At 39.3% G+C, this 23,855-nt stretch overlaps 2 protein-coding genes across 3 annotated transcripts in view; both read left to right on the top strand.

The window, feature by feature from the left end:
• CWC22 (CWC22 spliceosome associated protein homolog) overlaps window positions 1-4,035 on the top strand; it is a 28,264-nt gene extending 24,229 nt beyond the window's left edge. For both annotated transcript variants that reach the window (XM_080346714.1, XM_080346713.1), the window contains exon 20: window positions 2,782-4,035. In XM_080346714.1, coding sequence (XP_080202840.1) covers window positions 2,782-3,386 — 605 coding nt within the window. In that variant the 3' untranslated portion in view covers window positions 3,387-4,035. The remainder of the gene's footprint in view (window positions 1-2,781) is intronic.
• Window positions 4,036-23,212: 19,177 nt separating this feature from the next.
• The window catches only part of ZNF385B (zinc finger protein 385B), a gene marked incomplete at both ends in the record, with an annotated part of 153,371 nt that continues 152,728 nt past the window's right edge, over window positions 23,213-23,855 (top strand). The window contains one exon of the mRNA XM_080346760.1: window positions 23,213-23,267. Coding sequence (XP_080202886.1) covers window positions 23,213-23,267 — 55 coding nt within the window. The remainder of the gene's footprint in view (window positions 23,268-23,855) is intronic.

Raw genomic sequence — 23,855 nt, forward strand, 5'->3', positions numbered from 1 at the left:
TATAGTTGAGGTTATTGTCTGTACAAAAATCTCCAAGGAATAATTAGCTTTTGCTGACAACTTAGTATTTCATAGTTTTATGCATTATAATTAGTGTTTAGCATCTTACACTATCCTGCTGATGCAGAACCTTCTATTTGACAGGAAGTGTCATAAACATTGCTTAACCTATAAAGTACATGCTGGCGTGAGTTAGTGTGTGCACTCTGCCCCACTGTATATAACATGAGCAGATGATAACACAGCATGACTTCCTACAGTACAGAAGCTTGCTGATTCAAAATTAATTTGATTTATTGCAGGCCTTTGAAATGAAAATGTTGGTTAATAAAATAAAAGTAGTGTGAACTGCTCATGCTTTGGATGTGCATTTTTGTTCTCCATTGCAATCTCACTGTCCAAAGTCGGCTTTGTGTGTCATCGCGTTAATTGCATTAATGACGACAAAGCACTAGGAGACGACACAATTAAATGGGGTTAGAGAAGGTGTCGGTTCAGCAAAGAGCCAGATGGCTCCTGCATCGACAGCTGCAGCTTTGCTGAGCTGCTTGGTAGGAACCACAGAGGTAAGTCTTTAGTGACAAACTGACTGAGTCTGCAGTCTTCTCAAATGAACACTTTTATTTTTGTAAATTTAGGACCTTCCCTTTTACTACTTGGTCTTTCTTCGTTTGGGAACACATTATTTAAAACTTTCATTTTGATACCTTTGCAGCCTGATTTCACTTTATCTGGTTCTCCTGTACTTAAATACAGTGATTAGAACATTAATTGTAGAGAACTATATTTATTGGTAAATTTGATTGAGGTCCATTATTGGTTATAATTTCAAGTCTTCCTGTGTTTACATCTTTTTAATTTTTTAGAATAACTTGGTAGAGTTGGAAGGCAGTTTTTGGAGTAATGTGCTACAGTGTTTCACAGTGCAGTGTATAAGAGAAAAGAAAAAAAAAACCCTGCTGATTAGAAATTGAGCATACACCTAAATTAGACATGACTGTCTTACGGACAGTTAATGTGTGGAACTTCACCAGCCAGCTCAGCTTAGCACTGCTCTGGAGAGGTAATTCCAACAAAAACAGGTCCAGCAGGGAACAAAATTTGTCTGTTATCAGAGCAGCTTGTTCCTTTGTATTTACTTTCTTGGGTCTTTTTCTGCATTCTGGTGGATGTAAAATAATAGGGAAAACACTGTTTAAGAAAGTTAATGTATTAAAACCTATCTGAATTGATCCATCATCTCGTTTTATCAGAATGCCAGGAAGCCTTAATTCAGACATGAAACTAGCCATCTGCTGTACAACTCAGATATTTGTTGCACTGTTCAATCTGTTTATGGCTGTGGTATTTTCAAAAGGTGATTAGAAACAGCTGATATGATTCTGTAGTTCATACAATAAGGTTAATTTAATGGTTATTCTAAAAGGCTGTTACAGATAAATACTGTCAAGTGAAATCTAATGGTCTTTTATAAAGAGCAAACAGGAACAGTAAGTCCTCTTCCACTGAGAAGAGCACTGAAGTATATTTAGAAATACAGAAGTTAGTTTTAATCTTAAACTGTTGTCAGAGCTATCACTATTTTTCCTGAAAATGAGCCAGAGGGCCATTGTAATGTTGCTGCGGTACCACTATCTCAAGCTGTTTCAGCATGCCTCTGTTTCCTCATAGGATAGTGTTGGAGATTTTCTTTTCCCCATCTGCTGTTTTTAATCTCCATTGACTGATAAGGTTTTCCAGGAAGTAATAAGAAAAGTAAATGATTTTGAGAGACTGGATGGTCTGAGAAAGGTGATCTTTCTAAAAAAAATTGGTGAGATGATGATGTTACAGCCTATGCCTGTTCCTGTAGTATCAGGTCCACAAGGGGATGCTGGGTAGGGGCTCTCAGAAGTCAGGCATCACTTGCACACAGCTAAGGGCTGACAGCCCTGCTGATGGATACTTGCGAGTGGCAGCCACATGTGTACAAATTGGAGTAGTTCCCTCTTCAGCAGTTAGTGGAGGGGAACGGGGGAAAAGCAAGGTCATTGGAGTTTTGTCAGTACATAAATTTCACATCTTTTCAAATATGAAAGCATATCTTACATAACCAAAAAATTTTTGGATCGACAGGTTTGCAGATCTCATGTCAGCTTCCTATTTAGTGAGTTGATCTATTTTGACAATGATGCAACTACTTAGTGATATGTTGCATTCAAGTGCGGGTTTGCTGGGGTGTCTTTGTAGGTTGAGGAAGAAGTTTTATTTTGGATTGAGCTACATCGTGTTCTTGATACCTGTATTGGCATAGTAAATGGGATGAAATGCAGAAGGCTCTTCCCTAATTTCTTATTCGTATGCTCTTAAGGTTTGGGGATGATGTGTTGTGACCTTGCTTTTTGTTAACGTGAGGTTCGTGTGTTAATGGCAGTGGAGTTACTGAGAAATACTGAAGCTTAGAAGAAAATTGGAGAGTAGTCTTGGGCTTGATAGTTTACACTTCTATGAAGAATTTATCTTTATATAAAATAAAAAGCCTTTAATGCAGACAGCTGTTTAGAAATAATCACTATCTGCCCAATTAAAGAATGAGTGAAATGTCTACCATTGTGTGAGACACTCAGATGGGTCAGGAGGAAGCAACAAGATCAGAGCTCATTATTTTGAAACCTTTGTCCAGATACGTAACCCACAAATATTTCCTGATAAAAAATAAGTCTCTAGAACTTACGTAGTGTAGCAAGTCAAATGTAATAAATTAAAACGCAACCTTATTCCCATAATTTGTTATAATTTCAGATGTTCCTAAAGCCAAAAGAAAGAGAACGCAAAAGAAAAATAAAGAATCTGAGAAAGTTTCCAGGAAAAAACAAGAAAGGAAAAGGAAATCACTTGAAAAGAAAATGGGAAGGAGGCAGCAAGAGGAAAGAAGTGATACTGAGAGTAAATCAGAAAGAAATCACCGAAATGTGAGAGAATCACGCAGGAGAGATGATGTATCAAAATATCATCACAGAGATGAGTCCAATGGCAGAGACAGTTACCATAGTGGAAAGGATAGGAACCACGAAAGAAGTAAGGATCTAGAAAACAAACACAGTAATTCAAAACCGAAGAAAGCAGAGCGGAGAGCTTCTCTGTCTGATGATGAAAATTACAGACACTGGAGCAAAGATAACGGACATCGCAGTAGAAAAAGAGAGAGATCAAAATCCAGAGAAAGATCAAAATCCAGAGAGAGAATCCATAATAATTCAAGTCCAAGAGAGGATGATCAAGATGACAGATACAGAAATGGTTCAGAGAAACACCGAGAGAAGCACAACCGTTATTCTGACCAGTACAGAGAATCCAGAAAGAATGAAGACAGGCGAAAGGAGAATTCTCCACACAGACGAAAATAATACTTAACAAGAGTTTGAACTAATTGTGCATTTTTGAGCTGTTAAAACTGTACTTTAAAACCTATTATGGAACTTTCTTTAAAACAAAAAAAAGATTTTGTACAAAGTGATAGTTTGCATTTGTAAATTTTATCAGACCTTTTTCAAATTTTCTGTACCTCTTTTTTTATAACTATCGCATTGCGTTTTTCTGTTAAAGTCTTCCTTTGGAAAGACAAAGCTGTTTATTTTGTGAATAAAACTGTTACGATCTCAGCAAAATGGCTGTTCTTGTCACTTAGAGTATTTGGAATTGTAACTTTATAGTCTAAAAACAATTGGTTTCTAACTTTGCTTGTTAATTGAAAGTCGATACTGATGCTAGGGTGATAACTGTAAAATTTTCAGATTACAATGTGAATGTTATATGAGAAATCTCTATAGAAATTTTCAAACATCAGGACAAGCGCTTCAGGCATTCTGTAGCTATATATTCTTTCCACTTTGCGAACATGAAAGCAAGCTTGACCAAAATTTTCAGGAAATGCTTCAGTTGATTTTGTTTCTTCAAGAGTTAAAAATTGGAAAAGCACTATTGCAGCCTTAAATGTCACATTTGAAATTGTGTCAACTTGTTCTGTTACTTTTCACAATGTTTTTTAATATTGTAACATCCTGAGCTATTTACACTTGTGATCTTGGAGACAGGGGAAAAAAGCTGGGTTAGCTTTTTGTGGGGGGTGGTGGGTTTGTTTTCAACTGTTTTTTATTTTGGAGTCACAGGTTTCAACTCCATACCTACAAAAGGTGTGTTTGAGGAATATCTTTCCCAATATATAAAAAAATAAGAAATTGAAATACGAGGTGTTTCAAATCTTTTTAGACATTTTTAACTATGTGACTGGAAGTGCTCAAGTTTATTGGAAGCAATTTTACCACAAAACATTCAGTTGCTGCAGCAGTTTATAATGTAAGTTGTTCTGCCTGGAATCATTTGAAGCAACTATCTCAACATTCATTGTAAGAGTATTGAATCAAAATAATCTGGTTAAGACTCTGAATCTTATTAGTAACTAGAGAAAATTTTGAAAGCCCTTCAGAATAGTGTAGACATGGTCAGTAGGAAAGACAGAGGTGATAGTTGAATTTACGTGATGATTGATGCCATAAGACTCTTTTTTTCGTTGTGAAATGAACACAATTGCTGGGCACATGAGAACTGACATTTCATGTGTAAATCATGTTTCATCTTGTATAAAGCATAGAAGATGTATTTGAGCTGTTTTATAACAGCAAATACAACAATTCCTAAGGAAATAGATCAGTTTTCCCTAAATCTTGTCACAACATTTTTCTAAGAAAAATGTAACGTTTAAAAAATAAATTCTGTATTTACAGAATTTATTTCTGCAAGCTTTCATGTAATAAAACATTTCGGTCAGGAACATTTGCAGGGAAAATGAATTCATATTGCAGATTAAAAACAAGGTTTCTACTTGTTATACCACACAGCTAAAAATGCTTTAGTGGCATCAAGAGCTATATGTTGCTTCAACTGTAGGGGTTTTTTTTTGTCCAATGCACTTCTCAGTTTCAAAATGACTTGTGCATTTGACAGTGTGTATTAACTCCAGGAAAGCTTCAGCTGAAATAATGCTTTCTAAAAAGAATTCTGCTGATAATTGTTATACTTCCTTGATAACTCCCTATGAATTTTCTTGAAAATTACCTGTACTTCATAATGGTTTAATTGTACAAACTTCATTTATCTAGACTAATACTTCCCTTACTATGTTATGGGCTTAATAGCAGAAATTTCATTAACCCATAACTTTAGAGACATTTTGTTCAAGTTTAAAAGCTTGTTAATGACATCTTTAATAAATGGAAATACATTAAAATGATATATGTGAAAACAGAAGACATTTATTAAAAAAATAAAGCATTTGATCTCAGACATGCTGATCAGGAAATGCCACCTTAAACATCTGAATTTTGTTATTTCATAGTACCTGATAAAAATGTTGTGCTGTTTGGCAAAAGAAGGTGGAGGGTGAGATTAGGACTTGAGCTGGGGTCTTAGCTGCACATGCAATCTCTTGGTGGTGGTGAGTTTTTTTAATTCCCAGAAATATTAATAGATATTTAGTAGAATGACTTATTAAAAATAGCTATTATTTTTACTGTTACTCCTATGAGCAGGTTAATGTTCGCTTGCAGCAGTAAGGCAATGGGCAGCCACTCCGATGTGTGGACAGGAACAGGCAGGACGGTTGTGCTGTGACAGTGGAAGAGTCCCCAGCCCAGGCCGGTACTGGCACTGGTCAGCAGCACCGAGCGTGTTCCAGCTCTGAGCTGGCTGGTGATTGAGAACCTGCTGAGCCAGAGGAGTTATGTTCTGCCTGATCACTTTTGTTTTTCCGCTTCCTGATGTGTTTTCTGGATAATGGTTTGTAGTTGTTTCCTGCTTGCCATCTTGTGCGTGATTTTTATAGACCTATGTATTCTTTGCCATTTCTTTTCCAGAAGTTAAAATTCACCTCTCCTTGTGTGGTACTGTTCTGTAGCCCTGATGAGTCCTCCTGCCCCTTGTTTGTTTATTTATTTATTTTACTGTAATTTTTATAAGGGGAAAGTAGTCAAAATGGTATGTAGTATTCAAAATTGCAGGAGTTGCACAACAATGTGTTTTGGGGGTAGGTTTGTTTTCAGTCCATCCTCTCAATTGCTGGAGAATTGAATGATCTGCAGTGATCCTGGGCTTTCTCTCCTCAGCAGTCACAGTTAATTGTAGATCATGCATGGTAACGAAGTAACTCCTACATCTTGTCTGTGACCAAAACTGGAGCTCCACGTTGTGTTTTGAATAGCAGTTTTGACTGAAAGACTTCAAGAAGTGAAGGTTCTATGATATTCTTCTCTCTTTTGCTCTATCATTGTTGGTTAAAAGCACGGTTGAAACAGCCCAGCCTTAGCTTTCTGCAGTTGGGTCTGGTTATGACTTTGATAGACCTCTGCTGTCAGAAGTCACCTGATGTAGGTACCTCTAGGTTGTGTTCAGGTAAGACCTTGGCTGCCTCTCAGATAAAATAAATACTAAGCTGCTTTGGTCTTACTGAACTGCAAGTTTCAATTACAAGTGCTCCTGACTCAGAAGAATGAAAATGTGATGTCAGAGGAAATAAATGTGCTGTTTATCTGCCTTCTTGTGAGCAACCTACACCAGTGGACTTAAAAGCGCGTGGTGAGTGTGGGTGTTCATAGCAATGCAGTGTTGGGCATTGGGGCCTTGGTTTCTGCGGTGTATTTGAACACAGAACTGTCCTGAGCTTCTGGGGTTGGCTCCCAGTCCCTGGTGCTGGTCACTGTTGAGGTGTGAGCTGCTGCTGAGCGAGGCTGCGAGTGCTCACTGCCTGTGCCTGCCGGGGGCACAGCTGCTGGAGAGACTTCAGCTCAGCTGCTCTGAGCCGCTGGGAACCCAAAAGACTTTTGGGAAGGAGCTTGTGATGATCTGTTCTGGTCTTGTATGCTTAAAATTTACCTTTCAAAAGTGGTTGTAGTATCCAAGTCCATAGAGTGAGACTGCATCCCATTTGCTAGGACTCCCTGGATGAGTTTCTGAACTTTCTCATGGTTGGCTTTAGGAGTTGTGGAGATGAGCTGCTGACTCACCCAGTGAATTCACCATCCCTGGAGGAATAAATCTTGACTGAAGTGTTTGTGGTATTTGTAAGAACCATAGTTATGTTCTGTAACCGTAACTTTATTTGGAGCAAGGTCTGTGAAGCTTGGTTATTCATACACTGAAGAATGTTTTTTGGGAAAAAGAAAAAAAAAATACTACCATTTAGGCCATCTTTTTATATAAATCATCGAAATATGACCTCCAGTATGAGACCAGTTAGGTACATTTTGGACAAAACTGTCAACTTTGTTAAAAATATTTTTAAATTGTCATTAATGGATCATGATTTCTAAAGCTGTTTTAGGTGCTATTTACGCAGGATTGCAGACTTCCAATTGTAGATAGTTCATCTCACTTCTGCGTGGGCAAGTGTGTTTCTGTTTGTGTTGTTCGTGCTGAATGAATTTTATAAACAGATTTGGTACCTACTGAAAATCAAATACAATTTTGAAAATTACTAGAAGTACTAATTAGATTTAGATGGTATACTGTTTTAATGGAGGAGTATGATGCCGTTTAATTTATTTAAGGCTGCAGTAACATAAATCTTCTTAATTTCTGAATGCAGGGTATACTCTAAAATAACTTAGTGCATGTCAGTCACCAAAAATTATGTGGGCTAGGGTGGACACTTCAAGCTCTGGTAGCAATGTAAGTGCCTCCCTGTCATTAAATTTGTACAGTTTTATGAATATAAAAGAACACACTAGATCATCTTCATCCACCATTCTTAAACTACTTTGAATTATCTTTCACTGTTGATGAAAGCCTAAGGCTAATTTTCTTGGAGAATCTGAAAAAGCCACAGTCTATTATGTTAGCAGAATTGACTCTAGTTGCTCTGATAACATTCAGAGAGTAGGGAAACTTGTCCTTCAATTTCTTTTCAATTAGATAAGTTAGTATTTTTTTAAAAGCTTTTTTAAATTAGTTTTTTTTTTTTTTTTTAAGAAATGGTGAAGTCAAATGCAGAATAAAGGGCTATTTTAATTAAAACTCTACAGAAAGCATGTATTACTAGGTTAAAAGTGGCATGAGTAGAACATTGCTTCATTCACTGGAAAAACTTGAGGTCACTTCAGAGATGTTGTGCTTTTTATATGTTTTCCTCAAGCAAATCTATAATTTGGCTGAGACTAGAGACAAGGATTTTCTTTTCTTGTCTATGGCTTATGACTATCATCAAGTATTTTCTTGTAACTTAAAAAAAGGGGATGGAGGAGATTGCAAATGAATACCTTAGTGTTGTTGGGAAAATGGTTTGCTAACCCACAAAACAGACAAGTCCATTAAGAAAATAAACTGTCAGATTCTGACTCTGTTTAAACTACATACATTTAATGTTGTCTTTTTCCATTATTTTATAAAATAAAGTGAGGACCAAAAATTTTCCTGAGAGAGGAAATAATCTGCAATGTTTCTTGAGAGGGTGGAGGAAAGAGCAAGGGAGTTGAAGAGGATGCAAAGCTCCAAGAAACAAGAGAAATTGTCTTCATTGTCAGGGTGCTCATGGCAGGTAAGGAGGTGAGGTCAAACCTCTTCTCAGCTGTGTCCACTGACACAGGTGGGTAGGTGCAACACCAATTCGGTTTAGTTTGTTGACTGGTATTGCTCATTAATTACTTAACTGAAATGTGTGTTCTCCCTTCAGAGTTGCTGGTCCCATGGGGGTTATGGTGAACAGAACATTGTGTTAATTTGGGGGTTGAAAGATCCAATTGAAAAGTTGATATATTAGATTGTATTATGGTAGGGGTGCAGATAGCCTTTGTGGCTTCCCATGAGGAAGGAATACTTAAGTGATGACTACCTGAAATGGGACGCACGCTTTTAATGAATCTGCTCCTTTTATTCAGGCTTTGAGGTTGGATGACTGATCCACAGGCTCTCATTCTTTGATTAGATTCACAGGGCTCCCTTCTTGTGCTGTACACTTTGTTATGAGTCACTAGAGGTGGAACACAAAAGTGCGTAAGATAAAATTGAAACCAAGTGACTTACTTGATCAGTGATTGAAATGAGAAACTGAAAATAAGGCTTTTGGAGGGGAAAAAAAAGTCCCTTTGCAGCTCTGTTCCTTCCTGTCCTCTCTTCTCTGCACAGAAAAAAAACCCTTGTTATACCTATTTGTAGAAGAGAGAAGGTGCATCAGCCTGTTTTGATCACTGTATCTGTTTGAAATGGGAATTCTTTGAGATACCATCCACAAGTGCTTCACAGCCCGGCATTTCCTCCAGTCTTGCAGAGTATATTTATGTGATTATGGCTGTGAGGAGAAACTGTGAGGATAGTTTCCTTTCTATGCCCATGGCAGGGAAGGACACGGCCTCTGTGCTCCTTGTGGAACCTCAAGCTAAATTCATCCCTGTGCACTCGAAGTTGGTTTCTTTCATTTTGCAAAGTTATTATTTCCTCCCATTTAATTTTTAGCTCTCTGTTTACAGAGGTGCAGACATCTTGGAGAAGTGTATTTCAGTTTTCTGCATATGTATAAACACACACTTGCGTACGGTCTTTAATTTTCATTCACTTTTTCACAAGAGCCTGAGATTGGTTGTATGTGTGAATTAATATAGTTAATTGGAATGAATTTCAGCTTATACTCTGTGTAATGAGCTTTTTCTGAACAGCTCCCAAACATTATTTTTCATCTGTTAAACAGTACGAAATATTAACATATTGATGTTACCAAAATGGAACAATGTGTATTTTTTTTTATAGTACCTAATGACAGGCACTTCAAAAGGTGGCATTATTGATACCGGCATTGTTGTTATATTTTGGTGTTGCATTCTGATGTTTTATATGCCTGCAATTATATTTTCCTTTCCAGGAGTGCCTGAAGCTCCAGCAGAAGAGCAGGCGTGTCCGGCCCAGGCGCTGCCCCAGGGCGGGCGGGCGGCGCAGCCCGTGCTCTGCGGGGCTGGGATGAGCAGTGTGGTGAGCAGCAACGACTGGGTTAGTGCACAGGGCTTCTACCCAAAACTCGAGGTCCACCTCATTTTGGCTGCATATATAATCAAAAACTTTCTCTGTTTCACAGTATTTGTAGGAAGGCTTTTTTCCATAATTGCAGTTTCACTGTAGTTTATAAAAAAAATTAAAAGAAAAATAACATATATATATAGATATATAGATATATAGATATATAGCGTGCAGACCAATGCTTTTAATGATCTATATATTGTACTCCAGTCGAGGGAGTGTGAGTTTCAAGGTTAGTCGCATGGCAGTTGTCATCAGTCTGTGAAATTCTTATTCTGAATGACAGGTTTAATCTACACTTTAACCCTAGCATTGGCTCTCCTTGTTCCTAATAACTCCAGTCTCTCTGTGAAGACCTATATAATCTCTTTTTATAAAAAAATAAATTAAAGGGGGAAGAGGGGGAACCTCATGTCTGCAGAAGGCCCTTTTTATTTTGTTAATAAGCTTTCTGCTCTACCTGATTGTTTAGAATAGCATGTGAAATATTTAATTCCTTATCAGTCAGTATTTCAGAAGATGATGCCACAAATCTTGCAGACTATTATTATGGAATCATCTACCACATTAGAAGAAAGCTGTAATCAGTTTTAAATGTGTTGTTTTGATTTTCATTGAATGTCTCTCCTGTTATGAGGTAGGGTAAGAAGTGCTCATTTTCTCTTCCATATAATATTCATTATTGGCAATGTCCAGGCCTAAGTGCTTTTCTATTCATCTTTTCTGTAAATACTTCTCCAGAGTTTCACTTCAGAAGGAAAGCCTTCACAGCCGAAAATAACTTTCATTCTCTCTTCTTTCTCACTCTCTCCTCTGATTCTACACTGTGCTCTGGGGCCATCAAATACAGCATCCTGATTGATGGGACCATACCACTAATTTTGAAAATGACATTGGATTTTCCATATCATTTTTTTTTGCTTTTCCATATGCTTTGGAGCAGTCTGGATGTTTGCTTTTTGACAGCCACTGAATGTTGATCAGGGAGACTGAGCTGTCCACAGCGATGCTCTGGTCTTTCTTCCACAATTGGTGTGCCAAACTTGTATGAATAATTCACAGATTTCCTCTAAAGTCCATTACCGTGTTCTTGTCAACAATGACTGACTTTCAGCTGTCATTATGTTGTCCTTTCAACTAATTCAAGTTCTTTAGTTCCTGTCACTTTCGTTCCAAGTAAGCTGGATGATAGCTTCGAAGTATTACACAATGTTAGAACAAGGTTTTGGACTGTTTCACTGTTAAACTATTGCCATACAGAATACTGACCATGCCTTTGTATGCTTCATACTCTAGCACCATGTTTCAAATCCCTGATCTCCTAGCTCACAACTGGTTGGTTTCTTTAAGAGCTTCTTGTGCAGGACTTGTTAAAGGCTTTTGGAAAGTCCAGGTGAATTAGATTATTCCAAATAGGTTCCCTCCTATATCTTCCTGTAATTTTAAATACATTTGAGTTACTTTTAATTTTCACTGAATATTTACCATGTAATTAAAAATGATGTAAGTAATTCCCCTGAAAAACTTTGATATGATTTATACAACTGCCAACTTGAATTAAAGGATTAAATGGTTAAAGAAAAGATGAAAAATCTTTCCAAGGGGATAAATCAAGGACTTTTTAAATTTAAAAGAGTATTTAAAGGGAAAGGTATTTAAATGAATAAAATAAAGAGACTAGGTGTGAAAAGCCATCTCCCTTGTTGTGGCTCCAGGTGGTTGGGCAGCTCATTTGAAACTACATCAGGAACAGCTGGAGTTTGGTTTAGTTCATGCCAAGGACCCAAAAAAAAAAAAATCAGTAAAATAAAATATTTTACTTATTGAAAACCATCTTAATCCCTTGAACTGCTTAGTTCAATCACAAGTAGATATTACAGAGCTGCTGTGCCTCTGACTTGCTACAGCAGGTGACAAGAGCAGGAGGAAGTGTGAACACAGCATTAGTCCCTCTGGATTTACTAATCCACTGTCAGGCCACGTGTAACCCACACAGAGATGGAGCAGCCTGCCACAGAGCACAGGGACAATGTCACGTGCAAAAAGGCTTGAGGACAAGGCCAAGGTCAGCACCGCCACATCTCTCTGGATTGCTCTCTGCCTTTATTGCCATGTTCCTGACTGGGCCCTTCTCCCTGCCCCACAGCTGGCTGAACCGCCGGTGGGATGAGGGCAGCAGACTGCTGGAGGGAGAGCGGTGTCCCAGAAACAGCCAGCTGCTGGAGCCCAGCACTGGTCTCTGGCACTGGGTCCTCCTTGGGTCCTGCCTGATGCAGCCTCAGAGGACAGCATGTAGAAACCCCTGGGTGACTGATATGGGAAAAGGAAACAATCTCCTGGGCTATAAACTCCCTTATTGTAGACAACATTGCATATAATGTGCTCTGTTTTGGTTACGCAGATGCTCTTCATGGACACAGTCCATGCCAGAGAAGCTCAGAGCTGGACAGCCAGGGCTGGCTGTGTCTTGCCAGTCTGTTCTGCAGATTACTTACTCTCTTCTCTGTAAATTGTGAGTTATCTCATCCTGCTTTGTATCATTTCTAGGTCCTAATCTTAATGATTGGCCTTAAACAGGGTTGTAGTTTACAACATGAAACAGCAGAATGCTGCGTACTTAACTTTCAGGTGTGATTGATGTATTTGGGGTAGAAACCAGGAAACACATTTTCATAATCCCAGGAGAGAGGGGTATCCACCACCACCCCCAAAATACAGCCTGATTTGAAGAGGAGAGAGATGATCTCCGTTTTACCCATAGAAGTAGATAGAGCAGAGAAAAATGATTGAAATCTTCTTTGTCATAGCAAAGTTCTGTAGGAGAGGGGGATTTTTTTTTTTTGTTAAAGACCTATATGATTTAATCTGAAGGGACCTCCTGTTGCAAGGTTCACATGGAAACTCCACTTGCTTTGATACCAAGATTTTACTCCAACCTTTGGCCAGAGGGCCAATGTCACCCTGCCAGTCTGCACAAGGGCTGCTGACAGGCAGCGACCAAGCTGCAACTTCAGAAAATACTTTTTTTTCCTTGCCTATTTAGTATTCATCATGCTACTGTGAAGAAAGGACTAATGTAGACTCTTATGGGGAGTCCATCTCCCTGCTACATTTGCTGTCAGGAAGACTTTAAACTCCAAAGGGAATGGATAAAGGTTGTACTATTTGGTGGGATGATGGCTGGCAGTAGAAACAGTCATGTCATTTATTGTTTCCTTTGCTGAGACACAACAGCCTGTCTGTGCCATGCAGTTGCCAGATTGTCACACATTTTCAAATGAGCTGATTTCCTATCCCTACTGGGAAAAGAAATATAAAGAGTTGTCCCTAATGAGCTAAAAATTGTGACAGCTATGGACTTTGTGTAGGTGTAGATCTGAGCAGAGCATCACTTAGTCTTCCCCTCAGTCTGATCCCAGAATTAATTAATTCATTACTTTGGCTGTTTCCAATACAGATTTCTCATTATAAGAAAATTAGACTAGCTCAGTGTCTCACTTGATTCTTTCATATTTGCAAACGTGGTGGAAACGTGGGGGGGAAAAAAAAAAATCATACTGTTTTAATATATCTGGATTGTTTAATGTAAGGAAAGTTGTTTTTCATTTCTGCTAACGCTGCTGCTGCCACAATTGCTGATGTCCTGATCAGCCTAGTCACTCATTTCACATTTACGCTGAAGGGAGAGAGAACTGGGAAAGAGTGCACATGAATCATTTGGTAAAATATACTGTAGGTTAATAGCTCATTTACATTAAGTCACTCAAATTTCATTCAATTCATTTCTCAGCAAAATTACAGGGTGGAACAACTTTGATAAAACCCCCCTAATATATAAACTGTGTTTGTTGTTTTGTATGTAGGTGTGTATCTGTGCGCTGAAGCATTATCTTATCCATGTGTAAAGCAGGATACATAGTAGCATTCCCCTTGGAACTTCCATCAAGTGGACATGTTAGGAGCTCAGGAGGAAGAATTTGTTTTCCCTTTTCAGCACAGGCAGTAAATCTGCTACCGTACCCTGCACATTCTGCAAAACCTTGAAAAGCCCCCAGAGATCCCTGTGCCTTATTGTTGTCCCTGGGACCACTGTTCTATTTCCTTACAGCTAGTTGCTGGCACTCACAACACCTAGGAGAGAGATTTGTTCTACAGCCAACAGAGGGTTTGTGAAATAGAAACATCGTATTTTTTACCACTTCTGAGGAGGCATGGTGCCCGGCACAGGCACTAGACCAACACCTCAGGCCCGTGTGCCCTGCAGGCATCCCTGACCACAAGGGTGGCTCAGCCCTGTATCTGGTGCCATGACGGGGAGGGTTTCACAGAGACCTCTGCCCTCCGCTCCAGCAACATCACTGCTGTCTGAGGAGCTCAGTGTGACAAGAAATCCAGCACTGCAAGACAAGGTGTGGCTTTTTTTTTGTTTTAACTGTGGTCTAAGCAATTCACTTCTGAGATCTGAGAGCTTCCCATTCGGCTTCTTTTTTTGACAATGTTGAATCCAGTGAGCTTTGATTTGCTTCTCTGTGGTTTTGTCAGATGTAATTTGGTTTGGTGGATGCTATTTTGGTGACTATTCTTTTTTGGAACTGTGTAATCATACAGAGGCAGTTTTTGATCTGTTTAGTATATAATTAAACTGTATCTATTGCTGTCTTTCTTCTAGAGAATGAAAGAGTAAACAAATGAAAGAAAATGTTCTGTGCAACTACTTTTTCAGCTGAGTTATAAATCTTGAGAAAATCAGATGTAGAATTGAAGTGTTAGTGTAATTTCTATTCTATGAGAAATGAGCTCCTCCTAAAATTTTAGTGTACAAGATCCATACAATCAATCTAAACAAAGTTTAATTATTTAAAAATTTTCATGGGACTTAGTGACAAATACAGTAATTGTAGGGGTATAATTTTGGAAGGCTAGAGGGTTGTATGTTTAATAAGCAGCTATTTAATTACACATTGTGTTGGGTTTTTAAAAATATACAATTATAAGGCTGTGTATTAAAATGAATCTTTAAAATTAGGAACCCAACTTAAGTTTCTGAAAAGTTTTTTACTATATTATCTGCCAACTAAAATTCAGTAATCACCGTATTACTCTTTAACCAATAGTATAATATAGTTTCAACACTATGCATGAAATCCCTGTGTATTTTAAAAATAGTATGTCCGCATAATATATCCATTCCTCCTACTGGTTAAGCAGAAGCAACTTTCTGGAACTCAAATATATATATACAGGCATAAAATCCCTATGTAAATAGGAAATCAGAATAATCTAAATCTTGTTCTTGGTCACCTTGTGTTTCTCTTTCTGTGCTGTTCACATGGACAAGCATGCTCTTGCAGATGTCCAATTACTGTGCCCTGTAGATGGATTAATATGACTCATCCAATGTGTCTAAGAGACATCCACCCTATTGATGCAATTTCTCCATTTCTGCTGGAATTAAACAAGCACAGCTGTAGCTTGTCCTTTAAATACTCTTAGACCTGGTATTTGTTCAGTTCTTGTACAGATGTAACTATTTAATTTAGGTTTGAGTTTTGTCCTGTATTTTTCTGAAACAGTTATCTTTTGACAGGAAAAAAGTAATAAAAAAAGTTTTAGTACGGAAAAGGAAAAGTTTCCTTATGAGAGAGAAGTCTTGCTAAGCAGTTTGTTTGCTGGGGGGGAGGGGGTGGGAAGATCTTTGTATCAGTAGAGCTGATGTGTATACCTATATCCTGGTATAGTAATGTACTTGCATAACCTTCCTATACTGGAATATGCTGCAATATCGCCATAAAGCACCCCTAATAGATGTGTCCGCACTGATACATAGATTTTTATGGCATGCTATGCCACTTCAGGTAAGTAGTTAAGTAATATCACCTGTGTTGCCAAAATTGCACTGATGGTCTTGTTTGAGATACAGACAGAGCTGCAGTTAGAGCCAGATCCTGTTGTTCTTGTCACTAGAACAACTATCCCTGGGGATTAATTAGAAGGAATATTACTTATTTCATAATTCTGGATGTTGCATTGAGATTTCATACTGAATAGTGTTAATTCAAGTGCTTGCAATCAAGGATTGCAGTACATTTTCATGATGTTGTCTTTTATTCTCATTGTTCAGAGAAGGTCCTGAGGCCATTGTGAAGAAAAGTCTTTCACCACCATCCTTCTTATTTTACCTCACACTAACTCTTCCAAGGTAAGTTCGGGCCATGTAAGAACAAAAGATTGCTTGTGTCCTTGGTACCTTTTTCAATACACAGCCCAAGATATAAGATGACTAGTTTCCCCTGTGATCTAAACCATGGGCATTTACATTGCATTTTGTATTTCACAGTTTTCCATTAGGGGAAAAGTGGCAAATTTATGCTGCCTATGCTTGGCTTGTTGTCTGTCCTTTTAGTGGCAGATCTCTCAGAGAAGAGACCATACCTTATTTGAAGAATGATCTTTTTTATTCAGATTTCGTTAGAATCCTAGTTTGTTGCACTAGTTTTATAATAGAAAATTTTCCAATATATAAACATACATGATACATCATCCTTGTTTTTGACTGAGTGACATCAAAGAACAAATGCATTAGCTCAAATTCCTTATGCCACCTCCTCATCTCCTATGCTGTGCAGGCAGTAGTATTTTTTAAAACAGATGGGAACTCAGGAGGTGACTCTGATCTTTCACCTGTACTTTAGAATAGAAACTGTATAGGTCTTATCTGGAAATCCCTGGTGATTTTTAATGGACTCTGGTTTAGGAACACTGAGGGAAAGAAATATTCTAATTGGTTTTGTTTTACAGCTGAAGAACAGTTTGTTTCTACGTTTAATGAAGTAGTGAAAACAAATAGCGTGCCATCTGGCTAGCCTACCTTGGTACTTTACCAGGAGGTTTTCAGATGTTCCCCCTGCCAGTTTTCAATTTAAGTCCTATCTTACTAATGAACTTTATTTATCCAATTGTTCTTCCTTGTCTAGGAATTATCTTATTCCTTGAACTGAATTAGAATTTTAAAAATCTAACTCTTGTGAAGAGTTTCCCTTTCTGTTGTTGGCATTTTTTTTTTTATCCCCTAAACTATGAATGCTGCATTTCCAGCATTAACAGTAAATCAGTTATGGAGAGGAATAAACCTCCATGTTATCTGTGAAGCCGATATTCTCAGGGGGCAGGATAACATTGAATAGTCTTAATATGTTCCAGTGAGCTCTCGTTCTTAGAACAGATTGTGACTGAAAGGAAGGGTTTAGCTGCTTTTCAAGTGCTTGGAAAGATGTCATATGTTTTTCTTTAGATCACTTTTTTCTGCTTCAGTTTCTCAAAGGAAGAACACCCTGCAAGAAGGCAAAAACATTTAATGTAGCTGGGAAGGTAATGAAGTACAGATGCAAATATTTCATTAAAATAAAATGCTTATTGCTGATCAGAAACTTTTCCTGTTGTTTTCACTTGGTATAAAACACAAACCTTTGCTCACAAATAATTTTGAAAAGAATTATGAGTATATAAATGAAAACCCATTTGTGAAGAAGCATTCCTATGATGACCTGGTTATTCTGTTTATTTGTTATTTATATTGACTGTGCACATACAACCCTAATAATAGCTTATAGATGTGGATTTCTGAGCATGATGCAGACAGATAATGTAGAGTTCCTTGTGCCAAACAGCTCACAATCTAAATCCACATAATATTATTCAACATGCAATTAAGAAAAAGAAATGTTATCATGGGAATTAACTGAGTCGTTACACAGTACAAATAGCATAGTTATGTAAGATTGAATGGTTGGTAGATAATTCAGAGAGTAAAGTACATTCATATAAACACCTATAAAATAATTTTGAATAATGCAGATAGTTTTCAGTCACCCTCCTCAAGCTAAATTCATCAGATACTGAGCATTCTAGCTACAGCCAGCAGACAAGAGTTTTAAAAAGGGGTAGATTCAAGCAGTTAACAAGACAAATAGGACACTTAAACACATCTTAAAAACACCAGGTAATTGGAAATCTATGGGGAAGAATTTAAAAATAAATAAATAAATAAATAAAAAGAGCAGTAAAGAGTTAATAGAAAATTGCAAAAGGCATCTCAAGTAATACAGACTCAGAACAACAAAATAAATCATGCTCTACTGAAAAAATAAAGATAGATTGGTTAGCAAGTAGCAGAGTGGCTAAGTATTTGCTTTGTCTGTTTTTACAGGGGAGGCAGATGGAGATCTACTAAATCTGGGATTGTTTCCCCAGAGCCGGTAACAGGGAAGCTAGAAAATGTATAGGCATATAAGGTATCTGGTTATAAAATGTCACATTCCCTTAGAGAAACTGGAACTTAAGATGTGCATAGAGCTGTCAATTTTAAATTGAGTAAGGAAATCAAGTTTCAAAAGTCTAAAAAAACCCCACACAAACAAAAAACCTGAGGAAAAACACCAGGGAAATCTCAGTTTGATTTGGGACAGGGATATAGATTCAGGCATGGAAGACCATGCTTCAGTCATCAGAGGTACTTTCTTCACCATACTTTTTCCATGCATGAAAGTGGTTAGATTTTTAGCTATGTTCTATTAAAACTCTACTCTTAAACATGAATTTTGAAGCTCATAGAAATAAGTGGTAATCTAAACTCATGTTTTGCCATGTTTTTAGACCACACACAAACACACAAAAAGCCAATATTCATATCTCAAATGCCCTGTGGTGCTTAGAAGCAGTTTATTTTTAAAATAGACAACAATAAAACAATATTGATTCTTAATTCTCGTAAAAAGTACAACAGTCAAAGAAAGAATTCCTCAAAATCAGTAGTAGGCCTTTCATATATATGAAGTGGTGCAGTGTGGAGAACCCAGCAGTTGCCTTATTTTCTGGAGGAAAGAGGAAAAGTTACTTAGATTTCTTGCACTATGTCTCTTATGGGGTCTGTGAGGGTTGCTTAAAGTCTGCCAGTGGTGACTTCTCCGCTTCATCTGATACAAAACGTCACCTAGCTTTAGTTCACCCTTCCCTTTGGCAGGAAATACTTCCCATCTTTTGGGATTTCTCTAAGTGATTTTGGGTTGTGGGGATCCTGAAGAGGTTTGTTTGCACGCACCATTCTGCATGGATCTGTTCCTTTCAGTGACAAACTCACATCATATAATATCTGTTCTCAATGACAGCGTTTAAAAAAACAAAACAAAACCGACAACAACAACAAAAAAATCTAAGTTTATTTTGGTAGAGTCAAATTTAAAGTCCTGAATAAACCAAAATGATGAAATGCAATTCTAATTCACATTCAGCATGTCTTCCTCCAACTGTACAGATTACTTACTGTACTCAGGATACCATCCCACCTCTACCTGTTTTTGTAAGTTTCTTCATGCAGCTTTTCAGTGAAAAAGCAGCAACTGGCAGCCTTTCCTTTCTGTGATGTTCCTCTGAGTTTGCAGACCAGTTATCTCCTTATAAACTCTCTGAAGTTAAATGGTCTTACTGTTGCTCACACCACTATTACAGTTGCTTTGATATTCTTCAGCTCCTAAGAAATACTAATTGTACACCAACTCTGTAATTTCATAACTTTTAGTGTGCTTTCTGCATTTAATAGAGATGAAAGGTGACACTTGGATAATACAGATCACAGGGCATTTAACATTTTCCATCTTTCCCACCTATCCCATCTTCTGGAGTGCAGCATTTGACAGGGAGCTGGAGTCAAGAATGGTGGGTTGCACAGCAGAAGACTTGATAAAATATGTTTATGATTATGGATTAAATGTTGCCGTTTCTGATGAGAACAGCTCTTTCAAAGACAGATCCAAGATATACTTTCACAGAAAGTGTTCAAAACCATATACAATTATCTATCCACCATTACATCGCTCTATAGGAGGTTGATGGTTAGCATTCACTGAAAAGTTTTTTTGTACTTAAAGAAAAAAGTATTTCCTGAGCCTACTGAATAGAAATGCATTTGTTATAGTATTCACAGGGGTTCTTAAACATTTTCAGCTTAACAGTGAATATAGTGTGTGGTCATTGTAGACCACCTTTCAATTTGAGATTGAATAACATCTCTATGGCAACTACAACAGCTGCTTATATAGAAAAATAATATTGCATGAACATAGTATTCTTAGTTCTTTACAATAGGACTTAACAGTTGGATATGAAGAGAAAACTGCTGATCATTTTTTCCAGAACATATGTTGTTCTGGATTACAGAAAGTTTGTCTTCAAAAGGGCTAAAAGATAAACAAAAGATAATAATATATGGAAGTGTTGGATATTGCTAATGAGCCATCATACATGGATGTTTCTTTTCAAGATTATCAATTTGGTGTCTGATTGACCCCAAATCCTGCCAGCACAGTATGTGTTTTGTTTGTTTTTCTGAGCTGTGTTACTGTGTGCACTCACAAGTCCTCTACATTTGGTCTGATATTCCCAGTTTCAGTAGTAGATTCTTTCTACTGTGTCATCTACTCTGCCACTTCAGATCCAGATTGACTCAGAATTTCTGGGAAAAAAAGAAATGTGTCCTGTTTTCACTTTCTCTTTCTCTCTGTAGAAGACACCAGCAAAACTTTCAAAAATACTTAGTGTTGAGATTTCTTCAGAGCAAGAAGTTTGTGGTAGGTAAAACACCAGAAGAAAGGCTATATTAATGTTTTCATGGGATGATTAATGCAAACTCTGAAAATTTCCTGTATTGGATTATAAAAGACCTTATTGAACATGAAACTGTAAACAAGGTATGATGCAATTCTTCATGGTATTAAATATCACTGCTCTTCTCCAAAAGCTGAAATTAAAATTCACCAAGGTGGTTTTCTCCAATGTCAAATGTTCTTGTTTTTCTTTCTGCAAAGGAACAACAAATTAAGTACTGCATCACTGCATAATTTTGCCCATTTGCATCATGTTCTACAGGAGGGATATTTGAATTATTGAAGCTGATACTATGTAAAAATTTTTATACTTAAGTTTGTATTGATTTTAATGTTTCCGTCATAATATTATTTTTCTATTAGGTACAATTACAAACACTGTTTGCTAGTGTAATATTTATATTTAAGGTACAGTTTTGTAGAGTTTACAAAACATAACTTACTAGTAAGGCTTCTTGTTTTGCACCGCTCGCAGGTGGGCTGGCAAAGCCAAGGCTTTGGGAGTCTCGCTAGCGGGTTGTTTAAAGACAAAGGGTTTGTTTCAAACGCTCTCGCTTCAGGGACAAGACTGTGGCCGAAGAATCAGAAACCGCCGAGGGAACGGCCACCTCTGGGTCTGCCCAGGGACTATAAACCCGCTCGGCGGGACGAGGCCAGTTCCCGCAGCAGCCGGTTGCGGCTCCCGGGGCTGAGCGGCTCCCGGGGCAGCGCTCAGCTTGGGGCGGGTCACCCCTCAGCGCAGCCCCCCAGACGCTGCTCCCGGACCCGCGGGCGGCGGCGGGGACCGCTCGCGGCGGGGACCGCGCTTCCCGCGCCCACAGGTGCCAACGTCTCCCCAGCCGCTGCGCGAGCGCGCTCACCTGCGCCCGCTGAGGCGGGGCGGCGGCGGCGGGGCCGGGGGGGGCGCGGGGCCGGGCGGACGCATGCGCCGGGGCGGCGGCAGCCGGCGGACCGCCGGGGTCCGGCGGAGTTGGGACGCGCTCGCATCGGTCCGGCCGGAGCGGGGCTGCCGTGCCCGCCCGCCGGCGCCGCGCTGCCTCCCACCTTCCCTCTCGCCGGCAGCCGAGGTAAGGGGCGGGCGCTGCCTCGGGGCTCGGCGGGTGCCGGCGGGGACCTTGCTCAATGTCACGGCGCGGCGGAGGGCGAGGAGGAGTTGGGGCGAGCGCTCGGCGCGCCGGGGATGCCCGGCACGGCAGCGGGGTGCGGGCGGAGCCGGAGCCCACGGCCGAGCCCGTCCGCTCCGCGCCGCCGGGCAAACTTGGCTGTGGAGGAGCGGGGCGAGCTGTGGGAGCGGAGCCGCAGGTAGCGGCGGTGCGGGATCCGCGGGGTTTCCGCCTGCCCGGGCGGGACGGGTTGATCGGCGTCTCTAACAGCTACACGTTTGTTTCCAGAAAAGATAAGGCGCGTCTCTAAATAGGTCAGGGGCTTCGGCAGTGCATGAGGTTTGCGTAACAATGTTTCTTACCTCGGAAAGGTGCGGGGCTTCTTCCCTGGGATGCCCGGCTAGATGGAGCTCTGTTTTCCTTGCATATGGAGTGACTTCTAAAAAATGCTGGCGTGAGCCTAGGTCGGCTTTCTCGTTTTGTAAATCACACCGACTTCGGGAAAGGTAAATTTCTTCAGCGGAGGAGGAATTAACCTATAAGGAGTCCTCCTTGAGGAGCTAATTACCCGTGGTGAGTGTGGGTGCTTGGCGTCACAAGCTTCTTCCTCCCGAGCCCGAGGACGGTGGTGGCAGGCTTCAAATGTTAAACTTTAAGTTCTGTTGACACTTTACAAGTGAGAGGTAGATGTAAGGTTGTGTTTTCTGCGGGTACAGGGACGAAATCTCCTTTTCTGAGAGGAATTGTCAGAATATTAACGCAAGTGTGAGTAGTCATGTTTGTTTTCTGTTGATTTTTGACCCCTAAACAAATTAGGGAACTTTCTTCATGGGCTTTAACTCTTCTAGGTATTATGTCTTTATTGTTAAGCCCAAATGGAAGTCTGTAAATGGAAAAGTTAGAGAAGGGTGGCATTGTGAGCACTCAAAAGTTCAAATAAATCTTTGAACATTTTATACAACTAATTACTACTTACAGGAGGAGGAGAAGATAGTTTTATTTCCCATCCTCTTTGCTGCCACTTTAGTGATGTCTTTCACAAAGCATAAAAACAAGGTGCAAAACAAGTCAAGAACCTGTAAGTTTTCTTATCTGAATGAAATGTGATATGAAACAGTAGTGTAAGAACCTTAAGCTGATGAGTATGCACCTGTGTGATTGCAGTAGCTGTATCACAGCTGTAGACGAAGCATTGCTACTGCAGGTCCATAGTGAGGGGTAATGGTAGGTTACTGGTGAGATGCCCAGGCCGTTGAATACAGGGAGGATGTGCTCTGCAGCTTCTATCTCTAACGGCAGTGTTATGCTCACCAGTGGATGTAGACACCTCCTGCCATGTTACTTCAGTTCTGAAAAGGAGAAAAAGGTGTGTCTTTGCACATTCCAGAGCTGACGCTAGACAGGTTTGAATGGGTTATGCTGCTTCTCCTTTTCTGGATAAGTGATCTTGCTGCTTCTTCCAACTCACCAGGTCAGTAGACTGCTTAGAGTGGGGGACAAGGGATGTGATTTTTCTTGGTTTTGGTTGCTAACGTGTTCCTCCGTGGCCACAAACTGTTTTTCTGATACTCAGTCCGGTGCCCGCTTGGCTCTGTGGGCAGTGGTGGGATCTGTCCAGCACTCTGTGTTCCCCTTGCTCTGCATACACTCACACCAGAGATAAACGTACTTGCACCAGCATCAGTCTCTCTTAAACAACTGTTCTCAGCTGCCTGCATCTCTTCTTTCTTCTTTTGCATTTCTTCAGCTGAGTTTTAATTGAAAGGATGCCTTCCTACTGGAGTACATTTCCTCAGGGCTAAGGTGCTATAGAAGCATGAAAAAGTCTTGTGGAAGATAATATTTTGGGGGAGTGTAGGCTTGTTAGTTAATTAGCTCTGCAAGTCCTTGGATTTCAAACAGCAATGAGGATTGCTGCATAAAACATAACAGATGCTTAACCGGTGTTGCAGTCTTTGCTCTTCGGGTTATCACAAGGGATTGTGGTTTGAGAATATTTGCTCTAAGAGTTTGATAACTTATGAAATGAGGCTTTAATGTTATTTTTAAAATGAAGAGC

This window comes from Nesoenas mayeri (genome assembly GCF_963082525.1).
Source record: "Nesoenas mayeri genome assembly, chromosome: 6".
In the NCBI taxonomy this organism is placed as follows: Eukaryota; Metazoa; Chordata; class Aves; order Columbiformes; family Columbidae; genus Nesoenas; species Nesoenas mayeri.